The following is a 22,425-nucleotide window of genomic DNA, read 5'->3' as shown; positions in this document are numbered from 1 at the left end:
AGAAGAGAATTAGAGAGCAAAAATGATTGAGAGACTGGTACCTGACAACCTCCCAAATGCAGTGGGAAGCTCACAGAAGGCTGAGTGCACCCTAAGAAGGACAAATTCCAAGAAATTTCACCCTAGACATCATAATCAAGCTGATGGATAAGGATAAGATGACTGACTGCTTATAGGGAGATAATAATCACAGAGAAGACGGCTGACGTTTCTCCAGAAACAATGAGGTCACTCAGCCACCCCACAGCCTCATCCTACTCCATTATTCTGCCTGGCCTGGCCTGCTGAAGTAGCTTTAATTGACCTTGATTTCGTCCATTAACCTCTAGGGTCTCTTTTCAACAAATTAAGTGACCCTTGTAAGCAGCCTGGTTGGTATTCTGTAGAACTTTCTCAAGCCTTTCCATCCCACTCAGAAACAAGGATCAGATGTGGTAGAGCATCTCTCCAAGTCTTGCCTCCTTACCTCTCTGACCTCATTTCTCACTGTCTCTGGGGCTCACCCACACTCTCCAGCCACATCTTGCTCTGTGCCTTTGCTTAATTTCTCCACAAGACCCTGGCTCGGGTTCTTTGCACAGTCCTTCCTCTCCTTGGTGAAAGAAAATTGATTACAGTCTTGGCCAGAACAAGAGGGAGAAAGGTCTTCGCTCTCTATCGTTTGCAGAACGTCCGATGCCCTCTTCTGGCCTTTGTGTGAAGAGAAGAATCACATACATGGGGAGACTCACATACATGGACACACACACATACACACACATTTATTTAAAAAAGAAGGTGGAACAAAAGCCAGAGGATGTGCATATATAGATTGAGCTGTGAGGCAATTACAGGAACTGTGAGAAATCTTCCCTGGGAGTTGCTGTTCCTCTGGCTTTCTTCATTCTAGTGTAGAATTTCTTAGATCAGTTCTAATTGTTCAGGGTTCATGTTATACACATTGGTCAGGGCATGACGTGTGTGTGTGTGGTGTGTGTATAACAAAAGACATGGCATGGAAGAATGCTTCCATCAGTCAGACACAGCCCTTCACGTCCTTATCAGTCTCCAATGATATGATTCCTCTAGTGTGGGAAGAGAAGTCCAGAGGAGAATAAGGGGTTTGCTGGTGAGGGATGCACCAGGTGGGTCACAGAAACCCTAAGAAGGAGATCTGGGCCTCATTTGCTATGTGGGACTCAAGGAAGTGGCAGACCTTAGGACATTTCTCTGCGCACGGCACCTGAGGGCAGCTTCCAGGGTGTGTTTTTCCTTGCTCCCCACAGAAGAGCCGATGGGCGTTTTCTATGCCCCTCACAAAGGGCAATGTAAAAGTTTAGCAAGCCAAGATCCTGAAGAGCCCTCAAGTTCAGAAAGGAGGGAAGCCCAGAGCTTGTGTGTCGTGGCTGGCACAGCTGGAAGCCAGATGAGAGCGCAGGTGTCAACAGCCGCTGACAGTGGCAGCTGAGGACCAGATGTCCTGCCTTGTCCCAGGCCACTGCTGGCGTTGGCTCTATAAAAATTCTTTCAAAACCGGGGAAGATGTTTGAGAGTGCCTTGACTAAATTAGGATCTCCTGAACTGAGGTTAAGTTTTAATCAATCACTGGGAACGGGATGTGCAGAGGCAATTGTTTATCCATTAAAGATCAGAGCATACCGTCTAAAACTTGTTGCTAGGAAGCAGCTTCCTAGCCAGGCACAATATTTTCCAGTTGTGCATCATGCTTACTATTAGTTTAATAACTGGGAATGTGGGCCTTGGAGAACAAAGCCTGCCTGTTGCCTTGGAGCAGAACCAGCATAACTGAGGCCTGTTAACTCTTCTAGTGAACTCCCAAGACAGGAAAAGTCTTTCCCCACAGCATCCAACACTAACGTATTATAAAATTCACTCTCCGACCTGAGATGCCTGGACACTATTCTGCCAGCCTCCAAAGAGCTCTCCAAAGACGTGAAGACGGACACCTGGACTTCTTCCTGTCCACTACTCCCTTTGCCTATTCATTTCTACGACATTCAGACTTACGCTACTTCAGGGGCTGGGGAAAGGACTCGGTGGTTAAGAGCATACACTGCTGCTCTTGGAGAGGACTCAAGTTTGTACCTGGCACTCATGTCTCACAACTGTTTATAGCTCCAGCTCCAGGGGATCTGGTGCCCTCTTCTGGCATCTCTAGACATCTGCACTCACTGCACACATCTCCACCCCCCTGCCCCCCTCCACACACATACACATAGTTACAAACATTTTTTGTTGTGTTTTTTTGGGGTTTGCTTTTTGTTTCTGTGTTTCAGACAGGGTCTCACTATTCTGTCATGGCTGTCCTGGAACTCATTATGTAGACCAGGCTGGTTTCAAACTCACAGAGATCAGCCTACCTCTGCCTCTGGAGTGCTGGGATTAAAGGTGTGCACCACCACACCTGACCTTTAAAAACATTTTAAGACAACTTTAATTTTAGGGCTGAGATATGAGTATTAGAGAATTTGCCTAGCATGCAGCTCTGGGTTCCTCTCCAGTACTGAAAAAAAAAAAAAAAGTATGTTATTTATTAGCAATAGAATCCACATACAGGCAAGAGTCTGAGACAGGATCTGACTGTGAAGCAGAGGCTGGCCTAGAACTTGATCCTTCAGCTTCCTGTGTACTGAGAGTCCAGGCATGTGCCACCATGCCAGGCTGGATTTATGTTATGATTTCAAACTTGGCGGTGAAGAGATGGCTCAGAGGTTAAGAGCACTGGTTGCTCTTCCAGAGGACCAGAGTTCAATCCCAAGCATCTACATGGTGGTTCTCAACCACCTGTAATTCCAGTTCCAGGGATCTAACGTCCTTTTCTCTGGCCTCCTCTCCACCTGAGCACACACGGGGAGCAACAGATATATGTGCAGGCAAAAATATCCATACATGTAAAATAAAATAAAAAACCAAATTAAGAAGTTCAAACAGTTCGAAGACAAGAAAGGAGAATTCCAAGGCAATAAGTAAGCTTTGGATGAATGGAAAACGACATTTGGAATTACAAATGACTAAAGCAGCCACGCAAGGTTGAACTTTCAAAGTGTTCCTGTATTTGGTTTTGTTTTGTTGATCCACACACAGGAATAGTTTGCAAAGGGTCATGCTTTGTTTTCAATAGCTTCATTTTTTGCAACCTCAACAACTTAATTAAGACAGCATGGGGTAAAAAAGCACTGTGAAATTTTTGACCCAAGATTGATTCATGCCCATATTGCCAGAATTTGGGAAGTTGAAGCAGGAGGAGTACCAGGATTTTGAGGACACCCTGGGCTACAAAGTAAGTTCTAGGTCAGCCTGGACTAGAGTGAGAGCCTATTTCAAACAGCAGCAAAGACTGATTTATGAAAACTTTTGTGCACACAAATCCCAGCATATGCGGAGAGACATAGAGCAGAAAAGTGTATTCATAATTGCAAAACTTGGAACCAAGAAGACATCATTTGATAAGCAAACATATAAATAAACTATGGTTGACCTAGGGTATGGAATACGGCACTGAAAAGGAATGAGCTACCAATCATGAAAAGGAAATGTAAATGTATAGCGTTAATGTAAGAAGTCAGTTTGAAAGGGACACAAGTTGTATGATTCTGATTATTTGCCTTTTTTTATAGGGTAAACTTCAGAGACACTGAAAAGATTAGTGGTTTCCAGGGTCAGGGAAAGAAGGAATAAATAGGCCCACATAGAGGAGATTTAGGGTGGTAGGACTGTTCTGTAATGTATTCGAGTGTTCAAGACATCACTATACCTTTATGGAAGCTCCCAGTATGCATGACACCAACAGTGAGGCCTCTTGTGAGCTGTGGACTCTGTTAAGAATGTGCCAGTGTAGCCTATCAGCTGTGATGGATGTACCATTCTGGAACAGGATACTGATTGTGGGGAGCATCGTGTGTATGGGGAATCTCTATTCTTTCTGCCCAATTTTCCTGTGGAAGCAAAGCTTCTCGAAAACTTTCCTATTAAGAAAAAAGTCAGTTAAACAAAAACTATTAAACACACAGTAATATATGATAAGTGCCAAATCTCTTTACTATAGATGTAAAGCAGAGGAGCAGCAGTTAAAACTTAGGGTTTGTGAGGGCTATTTTTTATGTCCATCTTTGTCACAAGCTAGAGTCCATGTGAGAGGAGGGGAGCTTCAGTTTAGAAAATGCCCCCATAAGATCTGGCTGTAGGCAAGCCTGTAGGGCATTTTCTTAGTCATTGATGCCAGAGGGCCCAGACCAGTGTGCTGACTGGGGCTGGTGGTCCTGGGTTCTGTAAGAAAGCAGCGCTGAGCAAGTCATGAGGAGCAAAGCCAGTAAGCAGCACCCTTCCATGGCCTCTGTACTAGCTCCTGCCTCCAGGTTCCTGCCTGTGTGAGTTCCTGTTCTGACTTACTTCAGTGATGAACAGTGATGTGGAAGTGTAAGCCAAATAAACCCTTTCCTCCCTCCAAAAGCTGCTTTTGGTCATGGTGTTTTGTCACAATAAAATTTAAGACAGGGTTTAACCTGGTGCCACCATAGACACAAGTAGTTACTGTTCCGCTTGTTATTGTGATAACCCCAGCCTTTCAGCACATAACTGAGAACAGTGCATGGGTGTGCTCCCTTGAATAATTTGTAAGAGTGATATTCTTAGGCTTGGCTTTCCAAATCAAAGGTCCAGAAAGATAAAATAAATGTCCAGAGATGACAGGGAAAGATTTATCCCAAGGTCCCTACAAACGTGAATCAATTTGACAACATGATTCCTCATGGAATGATAGTGTTTAGTATTTAAAAAACTAAAACATAAGATATTTACATGAGTCCATAATACATATTAAATATCCTTTGGAGAATATCTGTCTCTATGTGTAGTAATACTTCTAAGTAAGTGAATGCTAGACAAGCACCCTACCACATTGCCAGTGCTAGTTATCTGGTATTTTAAATTGCCCCAAAGATGACTGAACTGTATACATTGCTAGTGAAGAGTAATTGAACAGGACCCATTGAAGATAACGTTAGATTCTTCCTATTAGATTTGAATTTACTTGGAAAATGACTATTCCTCAGCCACTGGTGTTTAAAGGCTCATCAGGCCAGGGGTAATGGCACATGTCTTTAATCCCTGTAGGTAGAGTTTTCCCGTCCCAGGAGCCACTTCCAAATTACCACACAGAGGCTTATATTAATTGTAAATGCTCAGATGATAGCTCAGGCTTATTACTAACTAGCTCTTACATTTTTAAGTTAATCCATATTCCTTAATTACAATCTGCCACATGGTGGTACCTTTATTAGCATGGCATATTCATCTCCTGCTCCCTCTGCATCTGACTGCTGACTTCTCTGACTCTGTCCTTCTCCTTCCCAGAATTCTCAATTTGGCTTTCCTGCCTAACCTTATTCTGTTCAGCTTTTGGCCAGTCAGCTTGTTTGTTAAACCAATCACAACAACAAATCTTCACAGTAAAAAAGGGATTATTCCATAGCATTTGCCCCTTTTTGTCTAATTAAAAAGGAAGGTTTTAACTTTATCATAGTAAGATTATATACAACAAAGACAGTTTTCAAGTAAGAATTACAGTTATAATATCTAGTCTATTTGTACTTGGCAAAAATAGAGAAAATATTTTATTATCTGTTTTATCTTTGTGAGTCTAACATTTTGTACTTAATTTGCCTTCTATCATAACTAAGGAAAACTATAACTATCTAGTCTTCACCTCTATCAAAGACCCAGAAGGATAAAATGTTACTTAATGACAGGGACCTCAGGCCACCTGGACAACCACCCAAAGTTCCTTTGCAATGTTGGGGCTTCCAACTCTGGCCTACAGGTCTAGCATATCTGACAGACTTTTATGTTGAAGCAGGGAATTTTGAAGGACTGTCCTACCTTGTCTTGGCAAAGTTTGGCAATCACCTTTCTTGTATTCTGCTGGTCCAATTTGGACAGTATCTTTCAACAATTGAGGCAGTTTCTTAGCCCACATGGCTAGCTTTCACCATAAAGAAAACAAACCCTATACATAGTTCCTTAGATGCCCATCATCTTCTCTGAAGTAGATTGTTGTGCTAGGAGGAACAGATGTGTCTCACTGTCATGAAAAGCCTTAGGTTGTTAAACATATTAATTGCATATTCTGTAAGTCTTTGAAGACCATCTATCTATCTAGATATATCTGTGTATGACCTTGAAAACATATGTAACATCACTATAGGTTTGACTATTATAGATGACTAACTACTAACCTGTATTTCTTTTCCTTTTTTTTTTTTTTTTTGGTTTTTCGAGACAGGGTTTCTCTGTGTAGCTTTGCGCCTTTCCTGGAACTCACTTGGTAGCCCAGGCTGGCCTCGAACTCACAGAGATCCACCTGGCTCTGTCTCCCGAGTGCTGGGATTAAAGGCGTGCGCCACCACCGCCTGGCAAGAAAATGTGGTACATATACATAATGGAGTACTACTCAGCAGAGAAAAACAATGACATCATGAAATTTTCAGGCAAATGGATGAAACTAGAAAATATCATCCTGAGTGAGGTAACCCAAACCCAGAAGGACAAATATGGTATGTACTCACTCATAAGTGGATTCTAGATATAAGCAAAGAACAATCAGACTGCAACCCACAGAACCAGGGAGGCTACATAGCAGGGGGGACCCTAGGATGACTGTGGCTTATAATAAGTTTTGGTTTTACCCAATCACTGGACAAGCTTTAGTGAAACATTTCACTATTAGGATAAGAATCTGCCATAAATTAAACAGTGAAGGGGAAGATGATTAGGAATCTCACTTAAGTAAAACATAGCTCTCTGAATAGATGAAGATAGGTCTCTTCTGTATCCCAGAATCTAATCAATATTTATATGTATAATTCAACTATCATTTGGCTTAAAAGGGCTTATTGGGAAATGTTATCATTTATACCATTTTCTACAGAGAAAATATTTTACTGTTTAAAATAACCTGAACTTTTAAATTATAACCTGTTTTTATGTCCAAGAAAAATAAAATAAAATAAAACAAAAAAAACCCCAAAATAGTTGTTTTTGGGATTAAAGTAGATTTGATAATCTACCATTTTATCTCATCATTTCTATATCATATCCCCCTTTTTGCCTTTAGAAAGATATCTTTGAATTTAACTTTTTTGTTTAGCTCTTTTCCTGATCATGACCAATAATGACTTGTAACCAACCCCTCTTAAATGATAATAAATATCCACAACCCATTTTTTGGTCATGTGGGCATAATTCTCTAGACTACTTCCTGTTGACTGGGAGTGCTGGTAATCTTTGGACCCTGAGAAAATTTAGGATAATTGTTAAGTCTTGGCTGTAGTATTCCGTGAGGCTGGATCATCTCAGTCAGCAGTCTGGAAGCTGTTCTGGATGTTGGATCACCTGGGTCATTCATTTTGATATATGCCTGGTCTCCTTGTTCTGAAAATACATATACTTTTAAAGGTAACATACATATCTGCATTAATACAAGTATAGACTGTATATTGTACATAAGTTAGCCAAAGATGATTTTTTTGTTGTGTCTAAGCCGGTAAAATATACATCACATGTCTTGTACTTCTTCGAGATTTATTTTTTTATGTTTGTAATGAGAATTTCAGGGTGTCTTTCTCAATCAAACCTGATTTTCTTTAACCCAGAATGAATCCACAGCTTCTCATTTCCTGTGGAAACAAAACCATAACCTCTCCCCCAAAGTTGTCATCTTTTGACTTAAATTTTGAAGTCAAGATATCTTTAAAATATATAGATTTGTTGAATCTAGCAGTTTTTATAATCCAGTGTCTCTTAGCAGCCAAAAGCTTTCAAAGATAACACAATAGCATACAGGTTCCAGACTCTCTGTGTGTTTCCCATCTTTACATGGCTTATTATACTTTTTTATGACTCTATTTCTTTTTTAAGGACTTTGTCTACCCCTTTCTTTTCTCTCCTAAGCCTATGTATGTTTTTAAACACACTGTCACCTGCTTAGAGGTTTTTTTTTTTTCCTCCGTCTAAATCTATCTTCACTGTGTGTCTGTAACCTTCTCTGTCTGCATGAACAAAACCCCCAAACCTGCCATGCAGCATGCTGGCAGAGCTCTCAAGCCCTCAGGCAGTGGCTAGGAGACGCCTCTCTGTACTGCAGCCCGTGTTGGAGACTTCAGGAACCTGCCCTGCTGCTTAGCTCATGGTGGTTGGCAGCTGGCTCCATCTCCCAGGCAGCTGTTGGGAGATGTGGCTGGCATGAGACAGTGAGACTAGAAATCTGCCCCTGGCTCTGTTTATGTGTGTTTAAAACCCTTTTAAGGATTTTTTAGGTCTTATGTGGATCTATGCTGGATGGTGGGTGCCACTTGTAGGCGGAGTTTTTCTGTCCTGACTGCCTGCTTCCAAATAACCACCAGCCACTTCCCAAATAACTGACTTGGGAACTTAATATTGTAAATGTTCCGTTGATAGCTCAGGCTCATTATTAGCTAACTCTTACATTTAAATTAACCCATATTTCTTATCTATATTTTGCTGCATGGCTCAAGTCTTGTTACCTACTTTTCTACACATCCTGCTTCCTCGGTGGCTGGCTAGTGTCTCTTCTGGCTCTGTCCTTCTTTTTCCCATTATTCTCCTAGTTTGGTTGTCCTGCCTAACCTCATTCTGTTCAGCTATTAGCCAGTCAGCTTGTTTTTTAAACCAATCACAGCAACAAATCTTTACAGTGTACAAAGGGATTATTCCACAGCAAATCCCAGCACTCAGGAGTCAGAGTCAGACAGATCTCTGTGAGTGGAGGGACACCATGGTTGACAGCATGTTCTAGGACAGCTAGGGCCTCACAGTGACCCTGTCCCATAAGTAAATAAATAAATAAATAAATAAATAAATAAATAAAGTAGTATTTAAGAAGTCAGACACAAATGGGGCCTTACAAACCTCCCTCTGGTAGAAATTTCACTCTTGTTATAAAACAACCTGCTTGCCCTGCCTGCTTACCTCAGAGATCCTCTCTCTATCCCAAGAGTGAGCCACACTGTCTTCCACAGCTGGCACAAGCATGTCATTCTGCTCTCCTGGTAATCGTGACATTTAGCTGTAATCCACTTGAATTTTATGGCAGCATATGGTGTGATGAACGGTTCAAAGGCAAACCATCCAATCGAATACAGTTGCTGTTCTACTATACCAAGTAGTGTTCGTCTTTATGCTATTAATTCTGATCTGTCGTGTATATTGCATCATTACATTTTTTAGTTTATTTCTGGTATTGATATCACTGATATCACAAAACTTTTTTTCTAGCTTTTCTCTCTCTCTCTCTCTCTCTCTCTCTCTCTCTCTCTCTCTCTCTCTCTCTCTCTCTCTCTCTCTTCTGACAGTATCTCACATAGTCCAGGCTACTTTCAAACTCACTATGAAGCTAAGGATGACCTTGAACTCTTGGCCTTCCTGCCTCCACATCCTTGGTGCTGAGATTACAGACCTGAGCCACCAAATCCAGCTGTGATTTTACAAAACTTTTAAATTACAAAACTTTTAAACACGAGTGGTTCAGAAATTGTTACTTTGTAAATAAATTCGAATCTGATGGGAAGACTCTGACACTGTTAAACTTCTGAGGACTTTTATGCTTCCCCTCTCCTCGCTGGTAACTTGTGGGATTCAGTAGTCCCGGGAAGGATTTAAAGCACCAAGCACTAGGACTCGGGTGTAGTTGAACAATAGAATGTCTGCCTAGCGTGCGTGCGTGTGAGGCCTGGCTTCCACTCCCAGAACCACAAAAATAAATAAACGAACAAACAAACAAATAAATACATACATACATACATACCAAGGAAGTGTTTATCAGGCCAGATTTCTTCTCATTCCTTCCTCAAATCACGGAATTCAAATCTTTGAGGGGTAGAGCCTAGGATATGAGCAGTTAAGAAATTCTCTGGGGTCTGGAGGGATAGCTCAGTGGTCAAGAAGGAATCCTATTTGTGCCGGCTAGTTTTTATGTCATCTGAGAGGAGGGAGGCTCAGCTGGAAAAATGCCTCCATAAGATCAGGCTATAAAGCTGGGCGGTGGTGGCTCACGCCAGAGCCAGGTGGATCTCTGTGAGTTTGAGGCCAGCCTGGGCTACAGAGTGAGTTCCAGAAAAGGCGCAAAGCTACACAGAGAAACCCTGTCTTGAAAAACTGCCCACCCCCCCCCCCCCAAAAAAAAAAAGATCGGGCTATAGTTAAGCTTGTAGGGCATTTTCTTAATTAGTGACTGATGTGGGAGAGCCTATTCCATTGTGGGTGATGCCACCCTGAAGCTGAAGTCCTGGGTGCTGTCTCTCCAGCCCTTAAAATAAGAAAACAGGAGGAGCAAGTCCGTAAGCACAAAGGTGTGTGCCTTTGTAGCCTCTGCATCAGAGGGGCACATACATACACAACAGACATACATATAATTAAACAATAAAATAAATCTTAAAATTTTTTATGTGCATAAGTGTTTTGCCTACATGTATGTCTGTGTATCACATGTGTGCCTAGTGATGAGGAGGCCAGAGAGGATGTGGAATCTCCTGGGACGGGAGTTATAGACAGTTGTGAGCTGCCATGTGGGTGCTGGGAACTGAAGCCTAGTACTCTGGAAGGGTGGCCAGTGCTCTTAGTCACTGAGCCATCCCTCCAGCCCCTAAAGCTTGTTTTCAAAAAAGAAATTCTTCGGTTTGTTACATTTGTGAGCCTGCATCTTAGGGATTAGAATCATTTGTACTGAGTTTCTTCCTCCCAAATCTCTGGCCAATCTCTCTGTCTTCCTTTTTCTGGGTAGGTTTTGGAGATTTTGGGGGACAGTATCTCATATAACCCAAGGCTTGAACTCGATATGCAATTGAGGCTAGTCTTGAACACCTGATCCTTCTGCCTCCACCTCCTTAGTGCTGAGATCACAGGTATACACCTTACATCATACTCTGTGACAGTCTTAAATTCTTTTTGAGACAGGTTCCAGCTCAGGCTGGCCTCACTGTAGCCCAGGCTGGCCCAGAACTCATTGTGCTCTCCCTGATTTAGCCTCTGTAGTGATTAGATACAATCATAATCATCACCCCAGCTTCAGGTTTTTCCTGGTTTGATGCCTCACACCTGTGTAGGTATATGCACAGCAGATGGATGGTTTGGGGAAGTTGCTTCCATCTCCTGACTTTTCTAAACTCACATGAATGATAATAGTTTCCTGGCCAATATCTGGGCATGTGTGCCGGCTAGTCTTATATCAACTGGACACAAGCTAGGGGTATCTGAGAGAAGGGAACCTCAATTGAGAAAATGCCCCCCTAAGATCCATCTGTAAGACATTTTCTTTCTTTCTTTTTTTTTGTTTTTTATTGTTGTTTTTTTTTTTTTTTTTTTTTCAGTCAAGGTTTCTCTGCGTAGTTTTGGTGCCTGTCCTGGATTTCGCTCTGTAGACCAGGTTGTCCTCGAACTCACAGAGACCCGCCTGACTCTGCCTCCCAAGTGCTGGGATTAAAGACGTGTGCCACCACCACTCAGCTCATTTTCTTAATTAATGATTAGTGGAGGTGCCCTCCCTGGGCTGGTGGTCCTGGGTTCTACAAGGAAGCAGGCTGAGCAAGCCAGGGGGAGCAAGCCAGCAAGCAGCACCCCTCCATGGGCTCTGCATCAGCTCCTGCCTCCAGGTTCCTGCCCATTTGAGTTCCTGTCCTGACTTCCTTCAGTGATAAACAGCGATATGGAAGTGTAAGCCAACTAAACCCTGTCCCCCCCAGCTTGCTTTTAGTTCTGGTGTTTATCCCAGCAATAGAAACCCTGACTGAGACAGCACACGAGGAATGTGTTTCCTGCAACAGTTGCCATATGCTTCTTCCTCTGCTTCGTCTCTTATTTTGTGCTTGACTATGGTTTATATCATTTGCACTTGGCCGTCTTTTAGAAGTAGTTGAGGTAAGAATTAGGGTAGAGTCAGGGTAGTCTTAAAGGAATTAATTAATAAAAAGATTGTATAGGGGCCAGGGATGTGGCTGGCTTGGTAGAGCGCTTCCCCTAGGCCCCACGAAGCCCTGTTTTTAGTCCCTGCATAAACTGGGTATGGTCATAGAACCCTGTAATCTCAGCATTTAGAAGGAGGTGGATCAGAAGTTCCCGGGACATCTTTGGTTACATAACAAATTTGAGTCTAGCTTGTGATCACAATGACCTTCCCACAATTGTACATAACCAGTTAGAAAAGAAATTAGAATTGAAAAGTGAAGTTGCTTATTTTATTTGTAAATCAACTCTTTTAGGTATAAATTGCATGAAAAAAGAGCATTTTGGAGCTGGAGAGATGGCTCAGAGATTAAGAGCACCAGCTGTTCTTACAGAGGGCCCAGGTTCGGTCCTCAGCACCTACATGGCAGCTCACAACTGTCTGTAACTCCAATTCCAGGGGATCTGGCCCTCGAATCTTCTGGTCTCTGAGGGTGCTAGGCACACATGTGGTGTACAAACATACATGTAAGCAAAACACCCATGCACATGTTATTTAAAAATATTTTTAAATTTATTGATTTTATGTCTGAAGTTTTGCTTTTGTGTGTGTATGTGCACTGTGTTCATGCCTGGTGCCTGCAGAAGTAGAAAGAGGGCACTGAATCCCCTGGAACTGGAGTTACAGATTGTTGTGAGCATCCGTGTGGATGCTGATATCTAACCTTGACCTTCTACAAGAGTAGCAAGTGCTCTTAACTACTGAACCATCTCTACAGCCTTCTATACACATTGATAAATTATTAATTAATTAATCAGTAGACCATTCTATAGCACCTTTTTGTTGGTTTCGTTTTTGTGTTTTGAGATAGAGTTTCTCTGTATAGCTTTGGAGCCTTTCCTGGAACTCACTCTGTAGACCAGGCTGACCTCGAACTTGCAGAGGTCCACCTGCCTCTGCCTCCCAAATGCTGGGATTAAAGGTGCATGCACCACCACCGTCCGGCTAAGTAGACCATTCTAAGGTACAATTCTCCAGGTCTTAAGAAATAAGTATACAAAAGCCAAGATACGAGACACTCCTGCTATTCTCCAAAGCTTCCTGCGGTCCTGCAGCAGTCAGCCCGGCTCCAGACAGCAGCATCAGGGCTTCCTGCTCCTGTGCCTTGGTTGTGACTTCTTAGGTTCCAGTCACACTATGCACTGTTGTGTGTCTGGCTTCTTTCACTTAGTGTAATATCCTTGAGAGAATCTCATTTTACAGCCTGTTTGGATAGTTTCATCAGTTCTTTTGCTAAGTAGCATTCCGCTCCATGGACAGCCAACTTAAACAGTGTGTGTGTGTGTGTGTGTGTGTGTGTGTGTGTGTGTGTTTGAGTATATATGTGTGTGAGTGTGTGTTTGTATGTGTGTGAGTGTGTTTGTGTGTGTGAATGTGTGTATATGTGTTTGTGTGTGTGCTTGTGTTTGTGTATGTGTGTGTTTGTGTATGTGTGTGCTTGTGTTTGTGTATGTGTGTGTTTGTGTATGTGTGCTTGTGTTTGTGTATGTGTGCTTGTGTTTGTGTATGTGTGCTTGTGTTTGTGTGTGTGTTTGAGTATATATGTGTGTGAGTGTGTGTGTTTGTATGTGTGTGTGTTTGTGTTTGTGTATGTGTGCTTGTGTTTGTGTGTGTGTGTGTGTGTGTGTGTGTGTGTGTGAGAGAGAGAGAGAGAGAGAGAGAGAGAGAGAGAGAGAGAGAGAGAGAGAGACTGGGAGCTCATATGGTAGGATAACAATTGGTAGAAGTTGTCTTCCCTTTCTCCCACGTGAGTCCCAGGGATTGAACTCAGGCTGTCAAGCTTGGCATCAAGCGTCTTTGCCCACTGAGCCATCTCACCGGTCCCCAGTATGTTTTTTGAGAAGGAATCTCACACTGGTCCAGACTGGCTTCAAACTCATGACTTTCCCTGTAAGTTCAGCTTCCTGGATGCTAGGGGCACAGAGCGTCCACCCATGCCCAGTCTCTTTGGACCTACCTATGGGCATTTGATTATTTTCAGCCATGGCTGTTATGACTGAAGATTCTCTGCGCCTTTGTTCCTGAGTATGTGTGAGGACACGCTTGGCCGTTTCTGTTGGCTGAGTACTCACGTCGGTGTACCTGGGCATTTTAATTTACAGAAGTGCCTGGATGATGGCACACCGATTGCCAATGCTATTGAAGGATGCTTTTTATTACTTGATTTCCCAAGAGGAAGGCACCACACTACCCACTGCCAGCGATGGGGTGAGGGGCAAGAGAGCACCAAGGCTGGGTCAGGAGTCAGAAGCAGGAGTGGGGGGGGATCACCAGACTGTATTAGGGCTTTTGTGGTCCATACAATTCAAAGCAGTACAGGATAATGGCTCAGGACAGGCTCATGGACTGACATTTGTGAGGGGGTATTAGGAGGCTCAGTAATTCAAGGCCAGCCTCAGCTACGGAGCAAGTTTGAAGGCAGCCTAGACCCATATGAGACCCTGCCTCAAAAACCCGTAAACCAAACCTAAACAAATACAAACAACACAACAAAACCTCCTTTCGCCCTCAGAAAGCCTATTGTGTAGTGCTAGTGTCCTCATACACTCAAGAGAAAAACAATGGTTTATTTGAGGCAAGATCTACCCACCCTAAAGAGTGAACAAAACCCGTTGTTCATTGACTGAACAGGGGGAGCTACTGGACAACGTGATTTGAGAAACATAAACCAGCCCGGTGAGAGAGTTATTGTGTGGCAGTGTGGACACCAGACTCCGTGCAGAGAGATGGTAGATGCTTGAATCTTTTAAAATGTAAGTAAAAGATCCCAGGAGGCCCCACACACAGCAAAATCTGGATCTAGATCCCAAAGCTTTGGGGCTTGGCACACGGTAGGAAACGTCCACCTGGGAGTGTCTTCCCTGGCTCTCTCCACCACCCTTTGAGTGCTGCAGGCGGAGCAGGATGGGCACTGACCGGACACGTACTAGAGATGTAGAATCTTGGATCCCACCCATGTCAGATTCACCGAGACCCGATCTGGGTTTGCACAAGGTCCTCCGAGTTTGAGATGCTGATAAAAGGAGCTTGCAGGATTCCCGGCCGGCAACTTTCAAAATGTCCACCAGGTGGCAGGTTTGCAGCAGGCAACCCTTAGCTGGCGCCAAAGCTCCTTGCAATCGTGGAATTGGTGTGAACATGCCCTTGAACTTCTGGGAAACCAATGAGATGGGGATGTGCACAGGAAACCCTAATCGACGAGAGGCAGGTCGCCCCCATCAACTCTCCCCGTGTGGATAGTTTCCATATTTTCCCCATGCGTTGTGTAGTGCGTGGAATAGCCATACACCCCCCATTTTACACAGAAATTGAGGCCCCCAGACAGGAGACTCCGCTACGTGCTCAGAGCGGAAATACTGTTGGACAGACCTGGAGAGCGGGTGTCTGGCTGCAGGCATGCACTAACAGTTCCTGCAGGCAGTCTGCCTACCTCTCCCAGCTCCCAGTTACTCTTTGAACAGCTCTCTCGTTTCCTTGGCGTGCTGGAAGCACTGACATTCACTCAATTTGGACCACTAATGGGCTGCTCAGGACTCAGGGCCCTGGACTTAGTCTCTAAGGGAACCAAACATCAGACTTAATGGGGAGCACACAGGACCAGCTCTGGTTCCCAAGGAGTACTCCGGGCATCCTGATGGCCTCTGAGTCAATGGCTAACACTGGCCGAGGTTTCCTGACTGTTCAATAGCTTCCCCCTCAACATGTTTTGATTTCCTCTTTTAACTCTAAAAACAGTCACTTAAACAAGGACAAGTTAATTCTCTCTCTCTTTCTCTCTCTCTCTCTCTCTCTCTCTCTCTCTCTCTCTCTCTCCTTTCTTGATTGAGAGTACATTTGGATCGTATAGGTCTCATTGGAGCTGAGGCTGTGGAGTCTGAACAATATATGGTCAGACTATAAGAATTTAAAACTGTTTTGGGGAGGGGTGGTGGTTTGAAAGACGATGGCCCCCATAGGGAATGGCACTATTAGGTGTGGCTTTGTTGGAGCAGGTGTGGCCTTGTTTGAGGAAGTGTGTCACTGTGTGGGTGGGCTTTGAGGGTTCCTATGCTCAAGCTACACCCAGTGACACAGTTCACTTTCTGTTGCTTAAGAAAAATGTAGGACTCTCAGCTCCTTCTCCAGAACCATGTCTCCCTGCATGCCACCATATCCGGCCATGATAGTGGATTAAACCTCTGGAACTGTAAGCCAGCCCCAATTAAACGTTTTCCTTTGTAAGAGTTGCCGTGGTCATGGTGTCTCTTCACAGCAATAGAAACCCTAAGACAGAAGTGAAGCGGAAAGTTACATTTTTCATTTCTATCCCATTGCCAGCTGTTAGGAGGAATGCTAAATTAGAATTGTCATTGTGCAAAACTGTGACAGCTCCCCAGATGAAGAAGAGAACAAACAAACATGCAGCGATGCTTCTCAGTAGATCTCCAAGGAAACAAAGTCAGCGCTTCCTCCTCACTGCAGCTCTATTCACAATAGGCATGATGAACGGTTAAAGAAAAGGAGGAATATACACCCAGTGGAATACTACGCAGCCACTAAAAAGGAGGAAACCCTGTCATTTGGGACAATGTGGATGAATTTAAAGGGCAGGCGAGCTGTGCTGGAGAAGATAAACCTGTGGAAGTTAGCCATGTGCTCAGGTCGCCTGGGTAGAGAGGGGAGTCACCTAGCTGGTCCCTGAATACAACTTCTGTGAGCAAATCTCCAGATCTATATCACAGACACCCGAAAAGGTATGTCTGTGCTGTCCAGCAGCCGCATCCCAGGAGCCTGCTGTGCCCAGATCTAGATGGTAGCAGAGATTCTGTTCATATAGAGTGCTGACAGTTCTTCAGATTAAAGAGAGAGCCACCGTACAGCACAGCAATGTTTCTGAATAGATCTCCAAGGAAAAAAAAAGGAAGTAAGAAAGCCCAAAGCATCAGAGGGTTTAGTAAAGTACATCGGAAGAAAAGAGAAGAGGAATACTCTCTCTTGAGTCAGGACTCAGAGCAGGCAGACTCAGCCAATGGTGTTCCTAGGGACGGCTCTCGGAGGCATGAATTTGGGAGAAGGAAAGGATAATATCATGGGCGGGGCAGGGAATCTGCCTTCCTAGGACTCACTCCCTTAGCCCAGCTGGATTTACTAGGGAGGAGGCAAGGGTCTGTTTCTACCTAGAGGTGTGGATTCCATTCTTTTTTTCCCCCCCATCTTTTTTGTTTTTTTGAGACAGGGTTTCTCTGTGTAGTTTTGGTGCCTGTCCTGCATCTCACTCTGTAGACCAGGCTGGCCTTGAACTCACAGAGATCCACCTGCCTCTGCCTCCCGAGCGTTGGGATAAAGGTGTGCACCACTGCTGCCCTGCAGATTCCATTCTTTACTGTAACACATTTGACAGACACAGTGTTTACTCGTCAATTAAGCCAGGAGAAAGGAGCTATTTTCAAGACTTTGCCTTAACACAGCAAGTCAGTAGAAGCTGAGCCTGCAAAGACAGGTAGGAGCGAGACAGAGCAAAGAACTTCGGATGTGCAAGGACACCAGCAAAGAGCCCAGGCCCTCCTACCTCCCTTCGCTCGCTTCTGAGTTATGACCACTTTCCTCGCCTTCGGAGAGGCCTCGGGCCACCTCTCAGTGGTGAGGTGATTAGGACTATGCTAGATCACCAATCTCGAAAAGCAAGGGCCTCGTGTTAAAGATTACCCTGTGCATGTTGGGCATGGTGCTACATGCATGCCTTGGGAGGCAGAGGCAGATGAATCTCTGTGAGTTCAAGGCCAGCCTGGTCTGCAGAGAGAGTTCCAAGACAGCCAGAGCTATGCTGGGAAACCCCGAGTCAAATAAACAAATGAATGAATGGATGAATGAATAAAAAGTTTCCTCGAGCTTTAGTGGTGGCTCATCCCTGTAATCCTAGCACTCAGGAAACAGACAGGAAGATGGTGTCTGCTTGGACCACACAGTGAGGTCCAGCGCAGGAAGGGAGCTCTGGTGGATCTCATGTTCAGAGACAGGTGACAATTTCAGTACAGCGTGCCTTTCTCCTTCCTGTCTCCCCCTGGAAAGTCCACATGGTGTCCTCATCTTCCACCGTTTAGTGTATCATAAGCCACTCCACATGAGCAGATCCCCTGTTACCATCCGGTTGAGCACAGCAGACTCCTGGGAAGCAGCTGCTGGCATGCATTTCAGGTGTCCATGACGGAGGTCCAGAGATTTGCTCACAGAAGTGTGCTCTCAGGAACCAGCAAGTGTGGGTAAAGGTGCTTGCCACGAAATCCTAAACCTGGAGACCTGAGTTGGACCCCCAGAACCCACATAAAGATGGAAGGAGAGAATCAGTTTCCACAAAGAAGTCCTTTGACCTCCACAGATGTCATGGCATGTGTACACACAAACAATAACAATAATAATAAATTGAAAAAAAATAAAAATAAGTTTGTACTTAAATATAATTCCTGTCTCTTGTATGAATGACATAGAATACATGTGATAAATCTAGGGGATGAGGAATTGTGCAGGCACCTTAGGTCAGGAATGCTTTAGTGACTATCATACTCGAAGACGACTTTCACATGGTCCCATTTCCTCAGTCCTGGACCCACACCAGGGGTCTCAGTCAATTTCCCATTGCTATAATGAAATACACAGAGCTGAGTGCTTTATAAAGGGGATAACTGAGTTCATGAGTTTGGATCCCTTCTCTTCCCTTTTCCTTTCTTTCTTCTGTTTATTTTGGGAGATAGGCTCTCACACTGTAGCCCAGGATAACCTATCACTGACTATAGAGACCAGGCTGGCCTCACATTTATGGTAACCATCTAGCATCAATCCTTTCGATGCTTGAATTACGGACACGGGCCATCCTGTCGGCCTTCACTTGTCTCTTTGTGGGTTTTGTGCAGTTTGGTTTTTGTTTTTTGAGACAAGATCTCTAACTTGCTGTGTAGCAGACAGTGGCCTTTTTTATATTCCTGATCCTCCTGCCTCTACCCGCTGAGTACTGGGATTATAGATGTGTGCCACCATACCCTACTTTTCAAGTTATTTTTTTAGATTAGCGTGGGTTTCATCGTGGTATCTTCAGTCCTGTATGTGCTTCATTATACTTTGTCTCATTTGTCCCCTCCGACACTCCTCCCTCAGGCTCCTCCCTTCTCCCTCTGGTTCCTTCTCCCCTCAGCTCCCTTCCTGCTTTCCTGTCCGGCATGTTCCTTTACTTCCTCTCTACCCATCTGTTTCCTTGGCTCTTATTTGTGGCTCTGTTTGTTTATTTCAATTTATGCCACAATTCATCCAGCAAAGGATTAAGATTATCCCCAAATACATTTGAGACCCCCAAAGTAAAGGCAGATTGGGGAGGAAATGTGGGAAGGGGAAACAGAAAAGAAAGTATAACAATTACAAGACCAGGTGGGGTGGTGCACAACTTTGATTTCAGACTCCGAGGCAGGTAGAGCTCTGTAGGTTCAAAGCCAGTCTGGTCTATATAGTGAGTTCCAGGACATCCAGTCTGCCCCAAGGGAAAAAAAAAATCTCAGTTGAACAAAAATAAAAAATCCATTCATTTCTTTAATGGAATACCTGTGAACAGGCTCTATCAGAGCAGGCTGGTGGGAATCTTCAATCTTGGTCAAGAACTGTCTTTCCAGGGATTTCTATAGCTCAGGAAGATTTACCCAGACCTTCCCAAACTTTATGTTGAATCCTCCACTGTCCTCTCAGAGCTCCTTGGCCTCTTCACTGTGGTCCCCAACTCTAAGTTTCCCCTTTAGGACAGCATCCAGAGGGCTCAGGTGACATTGGCCCCGCCTTCAGCATCAGAGGCGAGCCCTGCCGGACAGCCAGGCTTTCGTCCGCCACTACGTTTGGTTCGGGACTCAAAGGAGTCCCACCAGATCAGTCCCTGAACTCCAGATATTTGTTCTCTGGCTGTGGGAACCAAAGGCTTTATCTCATGAGTGAGTCTGGAAATGGAAACCCCACAGATGACAAGAGCCACAAGGAGCCAACCTGAGAAAGAGATCGATGTGAGAGAGTGTGAAATTACCTCAGAACTGAGCAGCTGTGGCTGCTAAGCAGGCTGGAGTCTGGCCTGGCTTTTGAATAAAGCTGAATGATTTTTTTTTAAATGAGTTTGAGCAGAGTTCTCTCTTTTTCCTACCAAAGATCTCCTGGTTGTCATGGGATCCCATCTTTAATGCTGTTGAGGCTTCTGCTGACCATGCAAGTATCCAAACCTGCAAACCATGACCCATCTGTGCTGGAGCCAGTGGGGAGAGTGCTAGACTGATCTGAGGATTATTACAGCCATTTGCTTTCTCCTACTTTATAAGTATATGCTATATATAAGTATTCTATATATAATATATACATCACACACACACACACACACACACACACACACACACACACACACACACACTATAAAAACATTCCTTATCACCTGGTTGACCTCGGAGTTGCTGGAAGATGCTAAGGCCGTGTGTGTTGTGGGTTGTATGGGAAAGAACGCAGTAAGAGCTGCTAGCCCGAGATATGCAGACCTGTGCCACTGAGTGACTGGAGCCTGGCCAGAGAGAGCGAGGACACACAGTTTGCCGTGTTCCCTCCCAGGCAAGTCCCACCATTGAGGGGCAGCCTTCTTTTCCTGATGCTGAGCCTCAAGACGCATTGTGAGAGTGGTGCCATTGGTCACTGTGGTGGCATGTGTGGCATTTTGCAAGCTTGTCTTTATAAAATTGTTTACTTTGTGTTTGTGTTTGTGTGTGCGTGTGCGTGCGTGCGTGTGTGCGTGCGTGCGTGCGTGCGTGCGTGCGTGCGTGTGTGTGTGTGTGTGTGTGTGTATACAGGTACACACATGTCACAACCTGCCTGAGGAGGTCAGAGAACAACTCTTAGGAGATGGCTTTCTGTTATCTGGTGGGCTCCAGGGCCCAAGCTCATGTCATCAGGCTTGCATGCAAGCCCCTCTGCCCCCTGAGCCATCTCGCTGGCCCTTTTCCTGTCAAACACAAGCATTCAGAAGACCAAAGCTCATGGGTAATGCCCAGGCACGCATCACAGTCAGCAGTTCCATGCAGGGCAAACGCTGGACAGTAAGAACCGGGTTCGGCATCTGTCTCCTAACTGTGCACGTCAATGTCTTTACAGAGATGTGCAGCAGCTTCCGGTCTTAAAAGAGTTGTGCTATGACGACACTGAGATTGTGCACAGAGCCGCCCGCCAGCCAGCCAGCATCTCCAGAGATGTGAAGGCTTTTCCTTCCAGCCTGTCAAAAGACGCCTCCAATGCTTACGGAACACTGACAGAAAAGTGGGTTCTTTTTTTAGTGTCGGTCCTGAGGTCCTGACTAGATCTTGGGGAAGTTACTCCTCTTCGCTGTCTCACCCTTTCCCCACGAACACAGTGAGGGCTTTGGAAGTCCTGTGTTGTGGCAACCTGGATTCAGTGACCGTCACTCAGTTATGTGTTTCTGACTCACCAGGTTCCTCACAGCAGCCCTCACATCCTTGTTCCTCAGGCTGTAGATGATGGGGTTCAGCATGGGGGTCACCACCCCATAGAAGAGGGAGATGAGCTTGTCTGCGAGGTCCTGCTTGTCTGCCCCCAGTGGGTCCTTGGACTTAGGCTTCCCGTACATGAAGAGGATGGTCCCATAGAAGATGATCACCACAGTGAGGTGGGCAGAGCAGGTGGAGAAGGCCTTCCTCCTCCCCTCAGCAGAGGGGATCCTCAGGATGGTCACGAGGATGAAGATGTAGGAGACAAAGATGAAGAGGACAGGGATTGCCAAGAAGATCATGTTGGCCACCCCCATGCTGATGACATTGATGGAGATGTCAGCACAGGCCAGTTTCAGGACAGCCAGGATCTCACAGGTGAAGTGATTGATGACATTGTCCCCACAGAAGGGCAGCCGCATTGCCAAAGATGTCTGCACTACAGAGTTGGTGACACCACCTGCCCAGGAGCCGGCAGCCATGGGCACGTAGGCAGCCTTGCTCATGACCACTGGGTACCTGAGGGGGTTGCAGATGGCCACATAACGGTCAAACGCCATCATACTCAGGAGCACACACTCCGTGGCTCCCATGGCAAAGGAGAGAAACATCTGCACTGCACAGGCTGAGAAGGAGATGGTCTTCCTGGGGGTCAGGAAGCTGTCGAGGATGAGGGGGACCGAGGAGGTGGTGTAGCAGATGTCCAGGAAGGAGAGGTTCCCCAGGAAGAAGTACATGGGCGTGTGCAGGTGGGAGTCGAGGATGGTCACCAGGATGAGAACCCCGTTACCCAGCAGGATCACCAGGTACATGGACAGGATGAGCAGGAAGAAGGTTTTCTCCAGCGTTGGGTGGGCGGAGAGGCCCAGGAGAATGAAGCCGGTCACAGGGGAGGTCTCATTGGATCTGTCCATGGTACATCTGTTC

At 45.0% G+C, this 22,425-nt stretch overlaps 1 protein-coding gene across 1 annotated transcript; it reads right to left on the bottom strand.

Annotated features, from left to right (window-relative positions):
• Positions 1-21,240: 21,240 nt before the first annotated feature.
• LOC114703276 (olfactory receptor 13C7-like) lies at positions 21,241-22,425 on the bottom strand. The gene has a single exon (XM_028884073.1). The coding sequence runs from the start codon at positions 22,410-22,412 to the stop codon at positions 21,453-21,455; it is 960 nt and encodes a 319-aa protein (XP_028739906.1). The 5' UTR covers positions 22,413-22,425; the 3' UTR covers positions 21,241-21,452.

Source organism: Peromyscus leucopus, chromosome 2 (assembly GCF_004664715.2).
Source record: "Peromyscus leucopus breed LL Stock chromosome 2, UCI_PerLeu_2.1, whole genome shotgun sequence".
NCBI lineage: Eukaryota > Metazoa > Chordata > Mammalia > Rodentia > Cricetidae > Peromyscus > Peromyscus leucopus.
The sequence above is the reverse complement of the archived record's forward strand: the minus strand, read 5'-3'. Positions and strand labels throughout refer to the sequence as shown.